This window comes from Carassius gibelio, chromosome A15, assembly GCF_023724105.1.
Source record: "Carassius gibelio isolate Cgi1373 ecotype wild population from Czech Republic chromosome A15, carGib1.2-hapl.c, whole genome shotgun sequence".
NCBI classification, from domain to species: domain Eukaryota; kingdom Metazoa; phylum Chordata; class Actinopteri; order Cypriniformes; family Cyprinidae; genus Carassius; species Carassius gibelio.
In genome coordinates this window covers 18,532,321-18,549,249 of record NC_068385.1, presented here as the reverse complement: position 1 = coordinate 18,549,249, position 16,929 = coordinate 18,532,321, and the positions used below count along the sequence as shown (strand labels likewise).

Here is a 16,929-nt window from a genome sequence, read left to right as displayed (position 1 = left end):
AATCGTTTGAGTAAATCAATTGCCTTGACTGTAATACCCGACAAGTAAACTAAACTCAAATGGTTTGAGTAAACAGATATCCTTAAGTTATGTTAACTTAAACCGTTTGAGGAAACGGATTGCCTTAAACCATTTAAGTTGAAAAAACTAACAGTTATAAGTACTCTGAACTTAATTCAGTTGAGTTCACTGAAAGAAGAAATACATTGCAAATTAAGTGATTAAGTGATTAATTGAGTGATAATTGAGAATTAGTGATGAACAGCTGCTGTTAACAAACAGAATAACAGAAGAAAAGAGAAACACAAGAGCTATTACAACTGACTTCAGACACAGCTTTAGATGAAATCAACTGAAATAAAATACATGAAATCTCTCAAGATCTGATTAAACAACCCCACAAACAGCATCACCAGCTCCACTTATTAATAACCAGACTGACTTTATTTCTGTTGGACTCCTACAGAAGATCTTATTGAGAATGAACTAAGGTTTAGATGATGATTTATTGTTTCATTTGAAGTAACCGTGCTCACCACTGCGGCACATATACTAAAATTGGATCGATACAGAGAAGATTAGCATGGCTCCTGCGAAAAGGAACCTGATGGATCTTCTCTGTAGCCCCCCTGTACCCCCTGGCGCACTTGGGAGCGTTCCATGACCTTGAACTTCATGGTAGTTACCGCAAAACTCCAATGGGACAACCTGCGGAGTTGTAAAGTGCTCATACTGCTAAAAATAATGAAATCACCAAAATTGGAACAATTCAGTAGGCGTGTCTAGTAGGCGGGTCTCCTTGATTCACTGTCTTGCATAATAAGTAGCCATGTGCTGCTGTGGCATGACATATGCATATTAAGTAGCCATGTGCACATATTCTGATTTAAATCAATAATAGTTCAGTAAGGTATCGAATTTGTAATCTATTTAAAATGAATAGTAATACTTTATTTAATATTAAATATATTTATTAAAGAATAGTAATTTAATTATGTAATACTTTATTTAGATATATTTACAAAGTATTGTTATATTTTTATATAAGTTTGTTTTTGTAGAACTGCTTTCATACTAATGCTACATGTTAGTTTTATCAGTCTTTTATCAACAGAAAAGCCACAAAAAACTGACAATTTTATGAACAAGTGTCAGACCATGACAATGTGATGACACCTAGGAGCATTTAAATAGAGAAATATAAAAATAATTATTTTGCTCTTTCTTTAGGTAGTAAAGAATACAGAGCCAGCAGTTCATGTGAAAGGCCAGGACCCCCTTACTGCCTCAAAGCTGGCGGCTGCACCCTTAAAAGAGCAGAAACAACTCCTGGGTAAAGGATGTGCACACACAGTGTTGTGAGCAGTTTGAATCATGTTATATTACCTGCTTCTTAAACCAGTGATGGTAACGTAAAGTAATAATACTCTTCGGTAGAGGGTGTAGTGCCGACACTTTATAGGGTCTATTTAGTGTAAAGCAGCAGATAGTTATCATATGGCTTCAGAAGGTTTGCAATATAGCACACAATCTATGTACTACATTATAATATGAAAATGACCAAACTGTTTGCATCCCATACAGGTGAGCGGCTGTATCCACTTATCCAGGCCCTGCATCCGACTCTTGCTGGAAAGATCACAGGCATGCTGCTGGAGATCGACAACTCTGAACTACTGCACATGCTCGAGTCTCCAGAATCCCTGCACTCCAAAGTTCACCTGCTCAAAAAATTTACTCAACAATCAGTCTCTGACCAGATTTAGTTTGATCATTGTGCTTTTCTGTACTGTGTAGGTTGAAGAGGCTGTAGCTGTTCTTCAGGCTCATCAAGCCAAGGGCCTGTCTGCAAAGTAAAGGGGCTCTGTAAGACTGAAATGTAATCTTCTTGCATTGTTCTATCTTAATATTTGGCCTAAATCGTATATACAATGCCAATAAATAGCACATGCAATTGTCACACACAAATATTGACAAACTTTGTTTAAATTTTTTGCAGGCATGCACCCTGAATGTCTATATATTGTTCTTGAGAATGGGGGAAAAGAAAACGGCACTACAGAGTCATATTATTAATGCATGATTTGCACACTACAAATGTCCTCTTGATGTCCACAGGGGTTTTGATTTTGTTTATTAAAAAATAAATTGTAAAATGACAAAAGGATAAAAAAAAAAAACATTTATTTTTAATTTTTGTGTGCATTAAACGTTATCCTGCAAAACGAGTTTTGAGTGCCTTATTCTTATTACAGTGATTTTGAGTTTGTGGCAGGGACACATTTGCAAGGACTTTTAAGAGCTTTTATTGCTATTAACTCAAGATAAGGCTATTAGAGCAGATATATAACCCTTTTATTTTTTTAAATTAATATTATTATTGATTGATATATGTAACATTGTATTATATTTAACATTTATAGATTTGTTACATTTTTTACATTAATTGAATTCTTTGTCAATTACCTATATACATCAATGGCATTCAGGGAACTTATATTTTAAATAAAAACTATATATATATATATATCATACATCCTAAAACATTATATTTAAGTAGTATTGTTATAGTTTTATAGTATATTACAGTATAATTACATGAAATGTATTTCAATTTATGAAGCAGTTTATTGTTTTTGTAAAGATGCTTTAATGCTTATCCTAAATGTTATATATATATAACAACCATATGTAAAGTTTTAAAGCAGTATAAGTTCTTTAATATCATTCTTGAATGTGAAATCTTCAATGTTCTTTTAAATAAATTAAATATTAAAAAGTATGTATATATTTAATAGTATTTTTAATACAAATTATATTTTACTAGGTATACTGTAGGGATTCCAAAATGCATGATACATATGGATATCTAATAAAACAGACATATAATGAGAAAAGGGCAATCTTTATTAAAAATAAATATATAAAGAACCAACACAATATAAACACAGAAACTATATAAAACTCTTTAACTATGTAAATGTATATATATATATGCAATATGACTTATTTTTGTCCCCTTCTCATCTCCTCCATCCACTGCTCCACAGTTTTGCCAGATGACTTTGCACAAAAGTGGGCACCTCCGAACCGACTGTGGCCAAACTCTTTTGTCTTTGGTTGGCCACACTTTTGGCAAATGTATTGTTCAGTCTGGTTTCTTTTTTTTGGAGTAGCACCTTGTGCTGCAGCTGCCTCCGCTGCCTTCCTCCGCCGCCAAGCTGTGGTCCTTGGCACTTTTGGACCAGGAGGTGTAGCAGGAGGTTCAGCAATAGTTGCAGTGTCTGTAGCTTGAAGCAAGCGGGCAGGGTCAGAGACTGCAAAGACCTCCTGGACAGGAGGAGGCTGCCCTTGGGCATGCTGTGCTGCAGCAGGCATGCCAACAGCTGCTGATGTTGTGCCCACTTTAGGAGGTTGGCCACGAACACGCTGTACTGCCTGTCCTGATGCATCCACCGGGATGTTGAATTCATAGGCTTGGTGCCCATGCCGGACCGGTTGCGGATGCTTAAACAGCACAGGTGGAAGGGGTTCAGAGGCCACCAAGGGAGTGGTAAAGGTCTGAATACCCTGCTCCAAGACCTCCTTTTCCTGCCTCCTTTTCCGAGCATTGTGCCTATGTAAAGAAAATATAATAATTAGTAAATGTGCAGAGAGGGGTGTTATATGACAACAACTGTGGATAAACAATTTATTGCTGAACCTACCATTGTGAAAGAGTGTGATGATTTAACTCAAACAGCTGCAACCTTGTTTCTGCCATGAGTCTGGGGCTGTCCAGGACTACATCTCTTATGATCCTGTAGTTACGCAGAATGACAGCCCACCTGTTAACCTTGACACCAGCCACTGTCTGACCCGCAGGGTAAATTCTGCATAAAGCCAGACAGACTGCCTTCACCAGACGGCTGGCATTAGGCCACTGAGCAGGTCCACTGCCTTCACCAAGGAAGCAGCTGTGAAAAAAAAAGACAATGTTATGTAGATTATGTGATGAATACATGAAAAACAAGTGAAATACAAATTATACAAACTGACTGGCAGACATGGACACATACCGCTTCAAACTGTCAGCTCCAGGGGTCACATTCGTCACAGAATGACTGACTTTGAAGCGCCCCTTCATGAGCCTGTCGCGGTGGCGAGCTGGGTAGATGAGAGCGCCCTTGTCAAACTCTGACAGTTTATCCCAGAGAGTCACAATCTCATCCACCTTCTGCTGAGTAATAAACCCCTCATGTCTGAGGTCCACAAGACTGTTGGCTAGCCGGACGACGTGGTCGTAGCCCGGTCTGCCATCTGGTCCCAGGCTCTCCAGCTGTGGATTAAAGTAAATTATTACACTCTCTTGAGTGTTATCATGCTTATTCTTCCATATCACTTGAAACATCTAAAAGTAAGGTAATGAAGTAACTTCTATTTAAAAGAAAATTATCACAGTGTTAATGCCTATAGAGAAACTTAGTCACCTGGCTCTGAGTTGCTGGCTCATCTTCTATGGGCTCAGGCAAGGAAGACTCTGCCACATGACTCTGCACCCCCTGAAATTAAAAATATAAGGTAATTTCCCCTTTCATAAAAATGAAGGATCATTATTACAATGTTTATATCCGTATGGGAGTACAGTTACCTGGCTCTGAGTCGGTGGCTCATCTCTCAAGGGTTCTGGGATATCGAGGCTGAGCTCCATGATTTCAAGAGGCTCACCATCCAAGTCTACATCCTCAAACCCTTCATCACTCTCCAGATCAATCTTCAGGTCTTCATCCTGAACCCCATCTTGAGAATCAGGATCAGCACCGAAGTCTTCCTCAAAAGATGTATTTGTTTGGGAATATAAGTATTCCACGCCAATGAGTTCTCCTGTAGACAATCACAGTGTGATAAGCACATAGATGAAATAAAGGGTGTAACTGCTACTACACAAAAGTGTAAAACATGTTACCTGTGTATTCGCCAGGGCTGGTGTAGTCCTCCGCCAAATTAAGACCCATGAATAGCTGGCTCAGGACGTTGGCGTACTGCTGCAGTTGGCCACCATAGCAGATATCCTTTTTTTTTCCACCTTCAATGGCAGCAACCGCACGAGCCTCATTCCACTGTACAAGCCCTTCCATCAAGTACATTTGAAAATGAAGGTCACTTGCACTTGTTCCTGAAAAAGCAGGCAGAAAAAGTTAGCACCATGGTAAACACATGAACAAACAAATTGTATTGTTTAGGAAAAATGCATACCTGGCACAAAGCGGTTTAGGTGCAGGTGGAAGGACTCTAAGGATGTTGAGCCACGTGCACAGCGATACTGGGGCAGAATGACCTCCCCTTTGGTCACCTCCCTATCCTCCTGTATAGCTGCACACCTGGTGGGTCCTGGATGCATTCTATGTGGGGCTGCTGTGTCCTCCAGATCTCTTCCATCCTCTCCTTGTCAAAGAGCCTGACTCCCATTGTGTCTGTTGCCTCCATGAAGTCATTTAGGAGCTGTTCGATTAGCTCCTTCGTCTCCTTGGCCCCACGAGTGCGGCGGCGACAGTGCCTTGCCAGCTCTTTAGCCGTGGGCTTCCCACCGCAGGCCTCCTTCAACCTCTCAACATCACCAGCATCCCACTCGAAGATGCAGGCCGAGAGGTGTCCCATGAAGGGGGCATACAGCGGGTGGCTGTCCGTGGTGACCCCGACTGCGATTCGCCGAATAAAATGCCACACATCCAGCCTGACCACCAGCTGGTCCCACTCGCTAAACATTGCTGCCGCCTTGCCTTTATCTCCTGCGCTGCAGCAGTCCCGGTCCACATAAAGGACTTGCGGAGGAGCTTCTCCAGCTCGGCGGTAGCGAACTACAAGTCCGGAACACATGGGAAGCAGGCCCTTTCCCTCTCCTTCTGTGAGGACACACATGAGGACTTGTCCAATTTCGTTCCCCACATCTGTCACCCAAGCAGCAGTTCCAGCAGCATGGCCAGCTAGCTTCTTGGTGACCTAGTACATTATAAGAAATATTATCATTGTTAAAGGAACAGAACATTTTTATTTTACAATAAGTAAAAAAAATAACGCAAAATGTAACACTAAATCAGGTGTTACCTTTTTGGTGGAATCCATCTTTAAAATGGAGCCATAAACAGAGGTGACACGGGCCTTGAGTTCAGGAAGCCGTGTCAGTACTTCTCTGGCGTACACTGAGAGCAGCCAAGATGGACTAGGGACAGGCACCATCTGTGGCAGCGCGGCAATGAGACTGCTGGGATCAGTGTTCTGGGTAACAAAATTCCTCAGCACAGACAGGTACAGTGTTGACTGGCCCAGATAATGTTCTTTATGCCTGAGGCACAGGTGCCTGTACAGAGCTGTGGCACTGTTCCCCAGCGTGCGCCCCCGCAACAATCTCACAACCTCCCTATCACAGGACAACCTATAGAAATAAAGAATTCCACAGCACAATATTTACTTATATGTCACAATATATGCATATATTGCAAACTAAGAACACTAGTTTCCAATATATGGAAATGTATTATGTAATATTTCACATTATATTTAACAGTATATTCCCATTTATTTTTGTTCCATAAGGGGTACCATGTTAAAAGACTTAAAAACACATTATACCTGTAGGTTAGGACTGCAGGAAACTGTTCACGGTGGCTGGGATCCAACTGGTCCAGGATGTCTCGCGACCAGGCTGCAAGCTTCTTTTTGCAGGGCCGGCATTCAAGATACTCAGTCACCATGAAGTACCAACTGTTTAAGTCCAAGACCCTCCGGACAGTCTTATACATGCCGCAGGCTGTTAGCTGGATCCCAGCTAGCTGGACCCCTGTGCTCCCAGTTGGGCTGGGAGCACAGCAGCTTGTATGCCCACATGCGGTAGGGAACCCAGAGGAACAGCCTGCTGTGGAAGAAGGCGTCAGGTTTAGAAGGAGGCTGAGAGTACAGAGGACGGGGTCCAGGGGGAGACCACCACAGACGCAGATTTTTGTTCAGCGCCAACTTCCCAGACTTGTCTCTGGTAAAGAGAGCCTTGCTGACCCACAAGTGCTGCTCTTTTGGGAGAGTCTGCTTCAAACCTTCAGGCAGCAGCAGCTGTGGGTGTAAGAGAGAAAAAGTGTTTACTTTCATGAAGGCTCCTTTTAAGATACCATCTGAAGATTTGTCTTACTTCTTCAGTGGCTGCTGGCTGCTTTTTTGGCATACCTCTCTCAGAGGTGGGCTGGGCTTCTGGCTGACTCACCGACTGGCTCCCATCAGCTGCAAAGCATTACCAAAAAAGTGAATGAGACCTATAGAAAAGACATCGTTACATTTATTGTTGCATGTAATATTACTAGTCACTACTACATGAGATTAATACAGCTACTATTTACTACTGCTAGATGTTAGAACTAATGTTAAACATTAGTAGTTTGTTAAAGTTAATGATTGTTAGTGCACCAAATATACAAATGAAGATGTGCAAAAAAAGATGAGCTGACTGTGACAAACAATTGTGTGTGGCAGCATTGGGTGAAAAAGTTAGATTCTCAAAGATGAGAAGGAAAAATGGGCGGTGAAAAAAAGTGTAAAGGGAATTGCCATGGAATTTAAAAAGCAAAAATAAAATAAAAGTATTAATAATTATAAAAAGGCGAAAGAGGTACAAAAAAAGCCAGGGTACGGGCTGGCATGATCAGAAGGTGTAATACACCTCCTACCTTACTGTTTCCAAAACCATCATCCGAAAGCTGATAATACAGAATCGCAAAACATGTTATAAATTGCACAACAGTATTAAGAAAACAAAACCACAAATGCAAACCCATTCATAATGATGTCTGACTCACCCGCAACATCCATGTGTGAAGCTGCAGCAAGCAAATCAGCATCTGATGGCTCCTCTGTGGATGCTGAGCTGGAAGCAACCGCTGTTAATTTTAGAATAAGTATTAATAATTACAATATGTAAAAGCAACAAAAATACAATAATAAGCAAACAAGATGTAAGCTGTGTGCCTGGAGGTGCTGTTTTGGGAAGGTTTGGTCCCAACTTCTCAGAATCTCTTCTCTTAATGTATTTTTGCAGAACCTCCATCTTTGTGCCAGGACGGACGTCCGTCTTCTGCCTCATCCACCTGATGAAGCTGAATCGAAAAAAAAAAAATTATCAACTCAAGCCCATACACTACACATCCCTAAAGCCAGCAGCTTCTTTTAGATTAACATCTTACCCCTTTCTGTCCTTATCCTTGGCGTCATACAGATCCTTAAATGTCAGGGTGGCAAAATTTCCAAACCCGACGAGGAGCTTGTCCTCCTGGCCCGTTGTCCCGGACCCCTCTCGAACTTGCCGCTCTTGTATGGCTGCCATGACATCCGGAAACAGGCCTGCATACTGCAGCAACGCATCTTTGTTGCCCATTACTGCAGCTGTGGACAAGCCTCCACGCTCCCGCTCCTGCCGATGAGAGGCCAGTACCATGGCTGCATATCCAACATCATTAGATAGCAGCCATTTAAAGGTTTTCCCACGGTACTGGCCAAACTGCAGGGCATTCTCGCTTAGCACCAGCTTCAAATTTCTGGTGTCCCCTCCAGCAGCAGCCACACGAGCCATGGCGTCCTCCTTGACCTTGGCAGCAGGCCATGAACGCCCAGGGGTGGGGTTTTTCCTATAAGCAGCGGCCAGGGCCACTGCTTCGGCTGATGGCTTGAGCGTAAGCTCACCAGAGGCCTCTCTGCGAAAGCTGGCGTTGAAATCCATGTTCTATAAGGAACAGAGAGAAACATAAGGCACAACACTGTTAAAACACAAAAACACACTATAGTTTGATCTAGCTATTCAATACATCAAACACTGCACTGATAAGACAAAGAAATAAAAAGTGTGTAATCTACAGTAGAATTAACTCTTTTCAACTCCATAAAGTTCAGAAGGACAAAGGGTCAAACAGACACCTGAGCGGGTGTGAACCCCATGACCTTTCATGTTTGTCCCCCACACCCACACAGGGTGCACATGGCACTTCAGGGGGTCACTTTAACACCTTGCTGTTACCTGCACTCTTGCAACAAGTGACAAAGGACACTGACATACAGTAAACTTTACCTTGAACTTCATCATTAATTTCATACATTACATGTTATTAAGCACAAAGAGAAAAACTGAATGTAGGTATTCATGATTTTACTCTAGTAAGCTGAACTGAGGTATCTGAAGTAAAACCAGTTTCGTGCCACTGTTTAAATACAGTTTTTTATACCTTAAACAAAAAAATGGGAAGTTAAACCATGATGACAGTCATAATAAAAACGTCTCGTCTGGCAAAAACACGATAACTAAACGTTTACCACACTAACACCAGGTTTACTCATCAGTAAGGATGCTTCGAATTACTGTACTTACCAAAACTAATTCATAATTCCATAAAGAAAAAAAGGGACGCCTCAACTGAGAACAATTACAGAAGAAACGGACTCATTTACATCGCTTACAGTACTTACAGTTACCAAAGTACACATAAGCAAATACTCGATCGCCCTTACCTGATGCTTAGAAATGGCGAATATGAATGTCGATGTAATTTTGTCGATGTAGAAAGCAATGGCAATAATCCAACAAGTGATGCTGACACAACGAAGCACTGTACAGTACTGATGCGCCTCTCAACCCCATTCGCGAAACGCACGGCGTGTGGACCCGCCCACACGGCCAATCGGAATGAACGCAAATTAGAACATCGAAATGGACAAATAGAGAGCTGCGCATCTGGACCAATTGTGAAGCACGTAAATTAGAACATCCCAAAGGACCAATCACACGCGAGGTGTCGCGCCAATCAGCGTGCACGCAAATTAGAGCAGTTGGAACAGAATTAGAACAGAAGATCGGCTCGGCGGTAGCGCAAGGATGACACGCAAATCCGTGAAGCGCTCCATCTTTTATTTGATTGCGATATCCGTGCCCCTCTACTCTATCAGCCCTCGGGCGGTGAATAAACATAGAAGTCTCCGCGTGGGAGGCGTTTTGACGTAAAATCATTCACCATCTCCTCTGTCTTAGAGATGTTCAGTTGCAGCCCCGCTCCATCACACCATGTGATGAACTCATGAGAAGTACGTGGCCATCGTCAGACTCGGAACTTGAGAGCAGGGAGAGGAAAACCGTGTCAACTGCTTATTTAACAACATGAAATCTAGCCGGAGAACTTCCACGCTCATGTTTAGGATGTAAGAAGAGAATCCCTGACCGTACACTACCTTGTGGAGATCTAAAGAGCATCCGGTAAGACTCCCTTCACCCTGAGCCTTTGCTGTCCAGCCCTTCTTCACTGCCCACTCTCCTTTCTTATAAAAAGGTAGAGGCCACGCCTCCTTCAGCTCCAGTACGCCAGGGACCAAAGGCAAGTGTGTACACCTGCTTCCTCGTGTCCAGAAGATGCTCCTGTACATCACGGTGTAATCGGACACGTTTAGAAACTGACGCGCTACGTTCACCTGTCCCCCAAACTCGGTGAGCGGTTGCATCAATGGAGGGGTGTGCGTCCGGCCTCAGCACCGACGCGCTCCGTGCGGCACGGTATGCGAGGGGGTGAGACGGCTCACTGGGCCCTTACCAGCTCTGAGAGAGCTCGCAGGGACCCGAGGGGTACAGATACCTCGAGCGAGCCAGCTGTTCCGTGCTCGCCACGGCGGCACATATACTAAAATTGGATCGATACAGAGAAGATTAGCATGGCCCCTGCGAAAGGATGACACGCAAATCCGTGAAGCGCTCCATCTTTTATTTGATTGCGATATCCGTGCCCCTCTACTCTATCAGCCCTCGGGCGGTGAATAAACATAGAAGTCTCCGCGTGGGAGGCGTTTTGACGTAAAATCACTCACCATCTCCTCTGTCTTAGAGATGTTCAGTTGCAGCCCCGCTCCGTCACACCATGTGATGAACTCATGAGAAGTACGTGGCCATCGTCAGACTCGGAACTTGAGAGCAGGGAGAGGAGAACCGTGTCAACTGCTTATTTAACAACATGAAATCTAGCCGGAGAACTTCCACGCTCATGTTTAGGATGTAAGAAGAGAATCCCTGACCGTACACTACCTTGTGGAGATCCAAAGAGCATCCGGTAAGACTCCCTTCACCCTGAGCCTTTGCTGTCCAGCCCTTCTTCACTGCCCACTCTCCTTTCTTATAAAAAGGTAGAGGCCACGCCTCCTTCAGCTCCAGTACGCCAGGGACCAAAGGCAAGTGTGTACACCTGCTTCCTCGTGTCCAGAAGATGCTCCTGTACATCACGGTGTAATCGGACACGTTTAGAAACTGACGCGCTACGTTCACCTGTCCCCCAAACTCGGTGAGCGGTTGCATCAATGGAGGGGTGTGCGTCCGGCCTCAGCACCGACGCGCTCCGTGCGGCACGGTATGCGAGGGGGTGAGACGGCTCACTGGGCCCTTACCAGCTCTGAGAGAGCTCGCAGGGACCCGAGGGGTACAGATACCTCGAGCGAGCCAGCTGTTCCGTGCTCGCCACGGCGGCACATATACTAAAATTGGATCGATACAGAGAAGATTAGCATGGCCCCTGCGAAAGGATGACACGCAAATCCGTGAAGCGCTCCATCTTTTATTTGATTGCGATATCCGTGCCCCTCTACTCTATCAGCCCTCGGGCGGTGAATAAACATAGAAGTCTCCGCGTGGGAGGCGTTTTGACGTAAAATCACTCACCATCTCCTCTGTCTTAGAGATGTTCAGTTGCAGCCCCGCTCCGTCACACCATGTGATGAACTCATGAGAAGTACGTGGCCATCGTCAGACTCGGAACTTGAGAGCAGGGAGAGGAGAACCGTGTCAACTGCTTATTTAACAACATGAAATCTAGCCGGAGAACTTCCACGCTCATGTTTAGGATGTAAGAAGAGAATCCCTGACCGTACACTACCTTGTGGAGATCCAAAGAGCATCCGGTAAGACTCCCTTCACCCTGAGCCTTTGCTGTCCAGCCCTTCTTCACTGCCCACTCTCCTTTCTTATAAAAAGGTAGAGGCCACGCCTCCTTCAGCTCCAGTACGCCAGGGACCAAAGGCAAGTGTGTACACCTGCTTCCTCGTGTCCAGAAGATGCTCCTGTACATCACGGTGTAATCGGACACGTTTAGAAACTGACGCGCTACGTTCACCTGTCCCCCAAACTCGGTGAGCGGTTGCATCAATGGAGGGGTGTGCGTCCGGCCTCAGCACCGACGCGCTCCGTGCGGCACGGTATGCGAGGGGGTGAGATGGCTCACTGGGCCCTTACCAGCTCTGAGAGAGCTCGCAGGGACCCGAGGGGTACAGATACCTCGAGCGATCCAGCTGTTCCGTGCTCGCCACGGCGGCACATATACTAAAATTGGATCGATACAGAGAAGATTAGCATGGCCCCTGCGAAAGGATGACACGCAAATCCGTGAAGCGCTCCATCTTTTATTTGATTGCGATATCCGTGCCCCTCTACTCTATCAGCCCTCGGGCGGTGAATAAACATAGAAGTCTCCGCGTGGGAGGCGTTTTGACGTAAAATCACTCACCATCTCCTCTGTCTTAGAGATGTTCAGTTGCAGCCCCGCTCCGTCACACCATGTGATGAACTCATGAGAAGTACGTGGCCATCGTCAGACTCGGAACTTGAGAGCAGGGAGAGGAGAACCGTGTCAACTGCTTATTTAACAACATGAAATCTAGCCGGAGAACTTCCACGCTCATGTTTAGGATGTAAGAAGAGAATCCCTGACCGTACACTACCTTGTGGAGATCCAAAGAGCATCCGGTAAGACTCCCTTCACCCTGAGCCTTTGCTGTCCAGCCCTTCTTCACTGCCCACTCTCCTTTCTTATAAAAAGGTAGAGGCCACGCCTCCTTCAGCTCCAGTACGCCAGGGACCAAAGGCAAGTGTGTACACCTGCTTCCTCGTGTCCAGAAGATGCTCCTGTACATCACGGTGTAATCGGACACGTTTAGAAACTGACGCGCTACGTTCACCTGTCCCCCAAACTCGGTGAGCGGTTGCATCAATGGAGGGGTGTGCGTCCGGCCTCAGCACCGACGCGCTCCGTGCGGCACGGTATGCGAGGGGGTGAGACGGCTCACTGGGCCCTTACCAGCTCTGACAGAGCTCGCAGGGACCCGAGGGGTACAGATACCTCGAGCGAGCCAGCTGTTCCGTGCTCGCCACGGCGGCACATATACTAAAATTGGATCGATACAGAGAAGATTAGCATGGCCCCTGCGAAAGGATGACACGCAAATCCGTGAAGCGCTCCATCTTTTATTTGATTGCGATATCCGTGCCCCTCTACTCTATCAGCCCTCGGGCGGTGAATAAACATAGAAGTCTCCGCGTGGGAGGCGTTTTGACGTAAAATCACTCACCATCTCCTCTGTCTTAGAGATGTTCAGTTGCAGCCCCGCTCCGTCACACCATGTGATGAACTCATGAGAAGTACGTGGCCATCGTCAGACTCGGAACTTGAGAGGAGAACCGTGTCAACTGCTTATTTAACAACATGAAATCTAGCCGGAGAACTTCCACGCTTATGTTTAGGATGTAAGAAGAGAATCCCTGACCGTACACTACCTTGTGGAGATCCAAAGAGCATCCGGTAAGACTCCCTTCACCCTGAGCCTTTGCTGTCCAGCCCTTCTTTACTGCCCACTCTCCTTTCTTATAAAAAGGTAGAGGCCACGCCTCCTTCAGCTCCAGTACGCCAGGGACCAAAGGCAAGTGTGTACACCTGCTTCCTCGTGTCCAGAAGATGCTCCTGTACATCACGGTGTAATCGGACACGTTTAGAAACTGACGCGCTACGTTCACCTGTCCCCCAAACTCGGTGAGCGGTTGCATCAATGGAGGGGTGTGCGTCCGGCCTCAGCACCGACGCGCTCCGTGCGGCACGGTATGCGAGGGGGTGAGACGGCTCACTGGGCCCTTACCAGCTCTGAGAGAGCTCGCAGGGACCCGAGGGGTACAGATACCTCGAGCGAGCCAGCTGTTCCGTGCTCGCCACGGCGGCACATATACTAAAATTGGATCGATACAGAGAAGATTAGCATGGCCCCTGCGAAAGGATGACACGCAAATCCGTGAAGCGCTCCATCTTTTATTTGATTGCGATATCCGTGCCCCTCTACTCTATCAGCCCTCGGGCGGTGAATAAACATAGAAGTCTCCGCGTGGGAGGCGTTTTGACGTAAAATCACTCACCATCTCCTCTGTCTTAGAGATGTTCAGTTGCAGCCCCGCTCCGTCACACCATGTGATGAACTCATGAGAAGTACGTGGCCATCGTCAGACTCGGAACTTTAGAGCAGGGAGAGGAGAACCGTGTCAACTGCTTATTTAACAACATGAAATCTAGCCGGAGAACTTCCACGCTCATGTTTAGGATGTAAGAAGAGAATCCCTGACCGTACACTACCTTGTGGAGATCCAAAGAGCATCCGGTAAGGCTCCCTTCACCCTGAGCCTTTGCTGTCCAGCCCTTCTTTACTGCCCACTCTCCTTTCTTATAAAAAGGTAGAGGCCACGCCTCCTTCAGCTCCAGTACGCCAGGGACCAAAGGCAAGTGTGTACACCTGCTTCCTCGTGTCCAGAAGATGCTCCTGTACATCACGGTGTAATCGGACACGTTTAGAAACTGACGCGCTACGTTCACCTGTCCCCCAAACTCGGTGAGCGGTTGCATCAATGGAGGGGTGTGCGTCCGGCCTCAGCACCGACGCGCTCCGTGCGGCACGGTATGCGAGGGGGTGAGACGGCTCACTGGGCCCTTACCAGCTCTGAGAGAGCTCGCAGGGACCCGAGGGGTACAGATACCTCGAGCGAGCCAGCTGTTCCGTGCTCGCCACGGCGGCACATATACTAAAATTGGATCGATACAGAGAAGATTAGCATGGCCCCTGCGAAAGGATGACACGCAAATCCGTGAAGCGCTCCATCTTTTATTTGATTGCGATATCCGTGCCCCTCTACTCTATCAGCCCTCGGGCGGTGAATAAACATAGAAGTCTCCGCGTGGGAGGCGTTTTGACGTAAAATCACTCACCATCTCCTCTGTCTTAGAGATGTTCAGTTGCAGCCCCGCTCCGTCACACCATGTGATGAACTCATGAGAAGTACGTGGCCATCGTCAGACTCGAAACTTGAGAGCAGGGAGAGGAGAACCGTGTCAACTGCTTATTTAACAACATGAAATCTAGCCGGAGAACTTCCACGCTCATGTTTAGGATGTAAGAAGAGAATCCCTGACCGTACACTACCTTGTGGAGATCCAAAGAGCATCCGGTAAGACTCCCTTCACCCTGAGCCTTTGCTGTCCAGCCCTTCTTCACTGCCCACTCTCCTTTCTTATAAAAAGGTAGAGGCCACGCCTCCTTCAGCTCCAGTACGCCAGGGACCAAAGGCAAGTGTGTACACCTGCTTCCTCGTGTCCAGAAGATGCTCCTGTACATCACGGTGTAATCGGACACGTTTAGAAACTGACGCGCTACGTTCACCTGTCCCCCAAACTCGGTGAGCGGTTGCATCAATGGAGGGGTGTGCGTCCGGCCTCAGCACCGACGCGCTCCGTGCGGCACGGTATGCGAGGGGGTGAGACGGCTCACTGGGCCCTTACCAGCTCTGAGAGAGCTCGCAGGGACCCGAGGAGTACAGATACCTCGAGCGAGCCAGCTGTTCCGTGCTCGCCACGGCGGCACATATACTAAAATTGGATCGATACAGAGAAGATTAGCATGGCCCCTGCGAAAGGATGACACGCAAATCCGTGAAGCGCTCCATCTTTTATTTGATTGCGATATCCGTGCCCCTCTACTCTATCAGCCCTCGGGCGGTGAATAAACATAGAAGTCTCCGCGTGGGAGGCGTTTTGACGTAAAATCACTCACCATCTCCTCTGTCTTAGAGATGTTCAGTTGCAGCCCCGCTCCGTCACACCATGTGATGAACTCATGAGAAGTACGTGGCCATCGTCAGACTCGGAACTTGAGAGCAGGGAGAGGAGAACCGTGTCAACTGCTTATTTAACAACATGAAATCTAGCCGGAGAACTTCCACGCTCATGTTTAGGATGTAAGAAGAGAATCCCTGACCGTACACTACCTTGTGGAGATCCAAAGAGCATCCGGTAAGACTCCCTTCACCCTGAGCCTTTGCTGTCCAGCCCTTCTTCACTGCCCACTCTCCTTTCTTATAAAAAGGTAGAGGCCACGCCTCCTTCAGCTCCAGTACGCCAGGGACCAAAGGCAAGTGTGTACACCTGCTTCCTCGTGTCCAGAAGATGCTCCTGTACATCACGGTGTAATCGGACACGTTTAGAAACTGACGCGCTACGTTCACCTGTCCCCCAAACTCGGTGAGCGGTTGCATCAATGGAAGGGTGTGCGTCCGGCCTCAGCACCGACGCGCTCCGTGCGGCACGGTATGCGAGGGGGTGAGATGGCTCACTGGGCCCTTACCAGCTCTGAGAGAGCTCGCAGGGACCCGAGGGGTACAGATACCTCGAGCGAGCCAGCTGTTCCGTGCTCGCCACGGCGGCACATATACTAAAATTGGATCGATACAGAGAAGATTAGCATGGCCCCTGCGAAAGGATGACACGCAAATCCGTGAAGCGCTCCATCTTTTATTTGATTGCGATATCCGTGCCCCTCTACTCTATCAGCCCTCGGGCGGTGAATAAACATAGAAGTCTCCGCGTGGGAGGCGTTTTGACGTAAAATCACTCACCATCTCCTCTGTCTTAGAGATGTTCAGTTGCAGCCCCGCTCCGTCACACCATGTGATGAACTCATGAGAAGTACGTGGCCATCGTCAGACTCGGAACTTGAGAGCAGGGAGAGGAGAACCGTGTCAACTGCTTATTTAACAACATGAAATCTAGCCGGAGAACTTCCACGCTCATGTTTAGGATGTAAGAA

General features: G+C 46.6%; 1 protein-coding gene, 1 long non-coding RNA gene, 8 other non-coding genes and 1 pseudogene across 10 annotated transcripts; 10 read left to right on the top strand and 1 right to left on the bottom strand.

The window, feature by feature from the left end:
- Window positions 1-528: 528 nt before the first annotated feature.
- Window positions 529-602, top strand: LOC128029909 (uncharacterized; annotated as a pseudogene).
- Window positions 603-1,219: 617 nt separating this feature from the next.
- Window positions 1,220-2,154, top strand: LOC128028753 (uncharacterized). Its single transcript, XR_008187254.1, has 4 exons — window positions 1,220-1,333; window positions 1,585-1,715; window positions 1,798-1,879; window positions 2,000-2,154. It is a non-coding gene; the product is annotated as an uncharacterized LOC128028753 (long non-coding RNA).
- Window positions 2,155-2,975: 821 nt separating this feature from the next.
- Window positions 2,976-5,525, bottom strand: LOC128028657 (uncharacterized). The gene is made up of 7 exons (XM_052615928.1): window positions 5,236-5,525; window positions 4,946-5,155; window positions 4,631-4,863; window positions 4,470-4,541; window positions 4,059-4,318; window positions 3,708-3,956; window positions 2,976-3,616 (listed from the first exon to the last, which is right to left on the bottom strand). Exons 1-7 carry the CDS (start codon window positions 5,378-5,380, stop codon window positions 3,007-3,009), a joined length of 1,779 nt encoding a protein of 592 aa, XP_052471888.1. The 5' UTR covers window positions 5,381-5,525; the 3' UTR covers window positions 2,976-3,006.
- A 5,127-nt stretch (window positions 5,526-10,652) lies between these two features.
- Window positions 10,653-10,759, top strand: LOC128029822 (U6 spliceosomal RNA). Its single transcript, XR_008187668.1, has one exon. It is a non-coding gene; the product is annotated as a U6 spliceosomal RNA (small nuclear RNA).
- Window positions 10,760-11,493: 734 nt separating this feature from the next.
- LOC128029821 (U6 spliceosomal RNA) lies at window positions 11,494-11,600 on the top strand. Its single transcript, XR_008187667.1, has one exon. It is a non-coding gene; the product is annotated as a U6 spliceosomal RNA (small nuclear RNA).
- A 734-nt stretch (window positions 11,601-12,334) lies between these two features.
- LOC128029819 (U6 spliceosomal RNA) lies at window positions 12,335-12,441 on the top strand. Its single transcript, XR_008187666.1, has one exon. It is a non-coding gene; the product is annotated as a U6 spliceosomal RNA (small nuclear RNA).
- Window positions 12,442-13,175: 734 nt separating this feature from the next.
- LOC128029818 (U6 spliceosomal RNA) lies at window positions 13,176-13,282 on the top strand. Its single transcript, XR_008187665.1, has one exon. It is a non-coding gene; the product is annotated as a U6 spliceosomal RNA (small nuclear RNA).
- A 725-nt stretch (window positions 13,283-14,007) lies between these two features.
- On the top strand, window positions 14,008-14,114 carry LOC128029817 (U6 spliceosomal RNA). The gene has a single exon (XR_008187664.1). It is a non-coding gene; the product is annotated as a U6 spliceosomal RNA (small nuclear RNA).
- Window positions 14,115-14,848: 734 nt separating this feature from the next.
- On the top strand, window positions 14,849-14,955 carry LOC128029816 (U6 spliceosomal RNA). The gene has a single exon (XR_008187663.1). It is a non-coding gene; the product is annotated as a U6 spliceosomal RNA (small nuclear RNA).
- A 734-nt stretch (window positions 14,956-15,689) lies between these two features.
- On the top strand, window positions 15,690-15,796 carry LOC128029814 (U6 spliceosomal RNA). The gene has a single exon (XR_008187661.1). It is a non-coding gene; the product is annotated as a U6 spliceosomal RNA (small nuclear RNA).
- Window positions 15,797-16,530: 734 nt separating this feature from the next.
- On the top strand, window positions 16,531-16,637 carry LOC128029813 (U6 spliceosomal RNA). The gene has a single exon (XR_008187660.1). It is a non-coding gene; the product is annotated as a U6 spliceosomal RNA (small nuclear RNA).
- The last annotated feature ends 292 nt before the right edge of the window (window positions 16,638-16,929 follow it).

Coding starts and splice junctions, on each gene's coding strand:
- LOC128028657 (XM_052615928.1), bottom strand. CDS start 5,380: ATGCATCCAGGACCCACCAGGTGTGCAGCTATACAGGAGGATAGGGAG. Junction 5,156..5,235: donor CCTAAACCGCTTTGTGCCAG/GTATGCATTTTT, acceptor CTGCTTTTTCAG/GAACAAGTGCAAGTGACCTT. Junction 3,957..4,058: donor GGAGCTGACAGTTTGAAGCG/GTATGTGTCCAT, acceptor TTTTTTTCACAG/CTGCTTCCTTGGTGAAGGCA.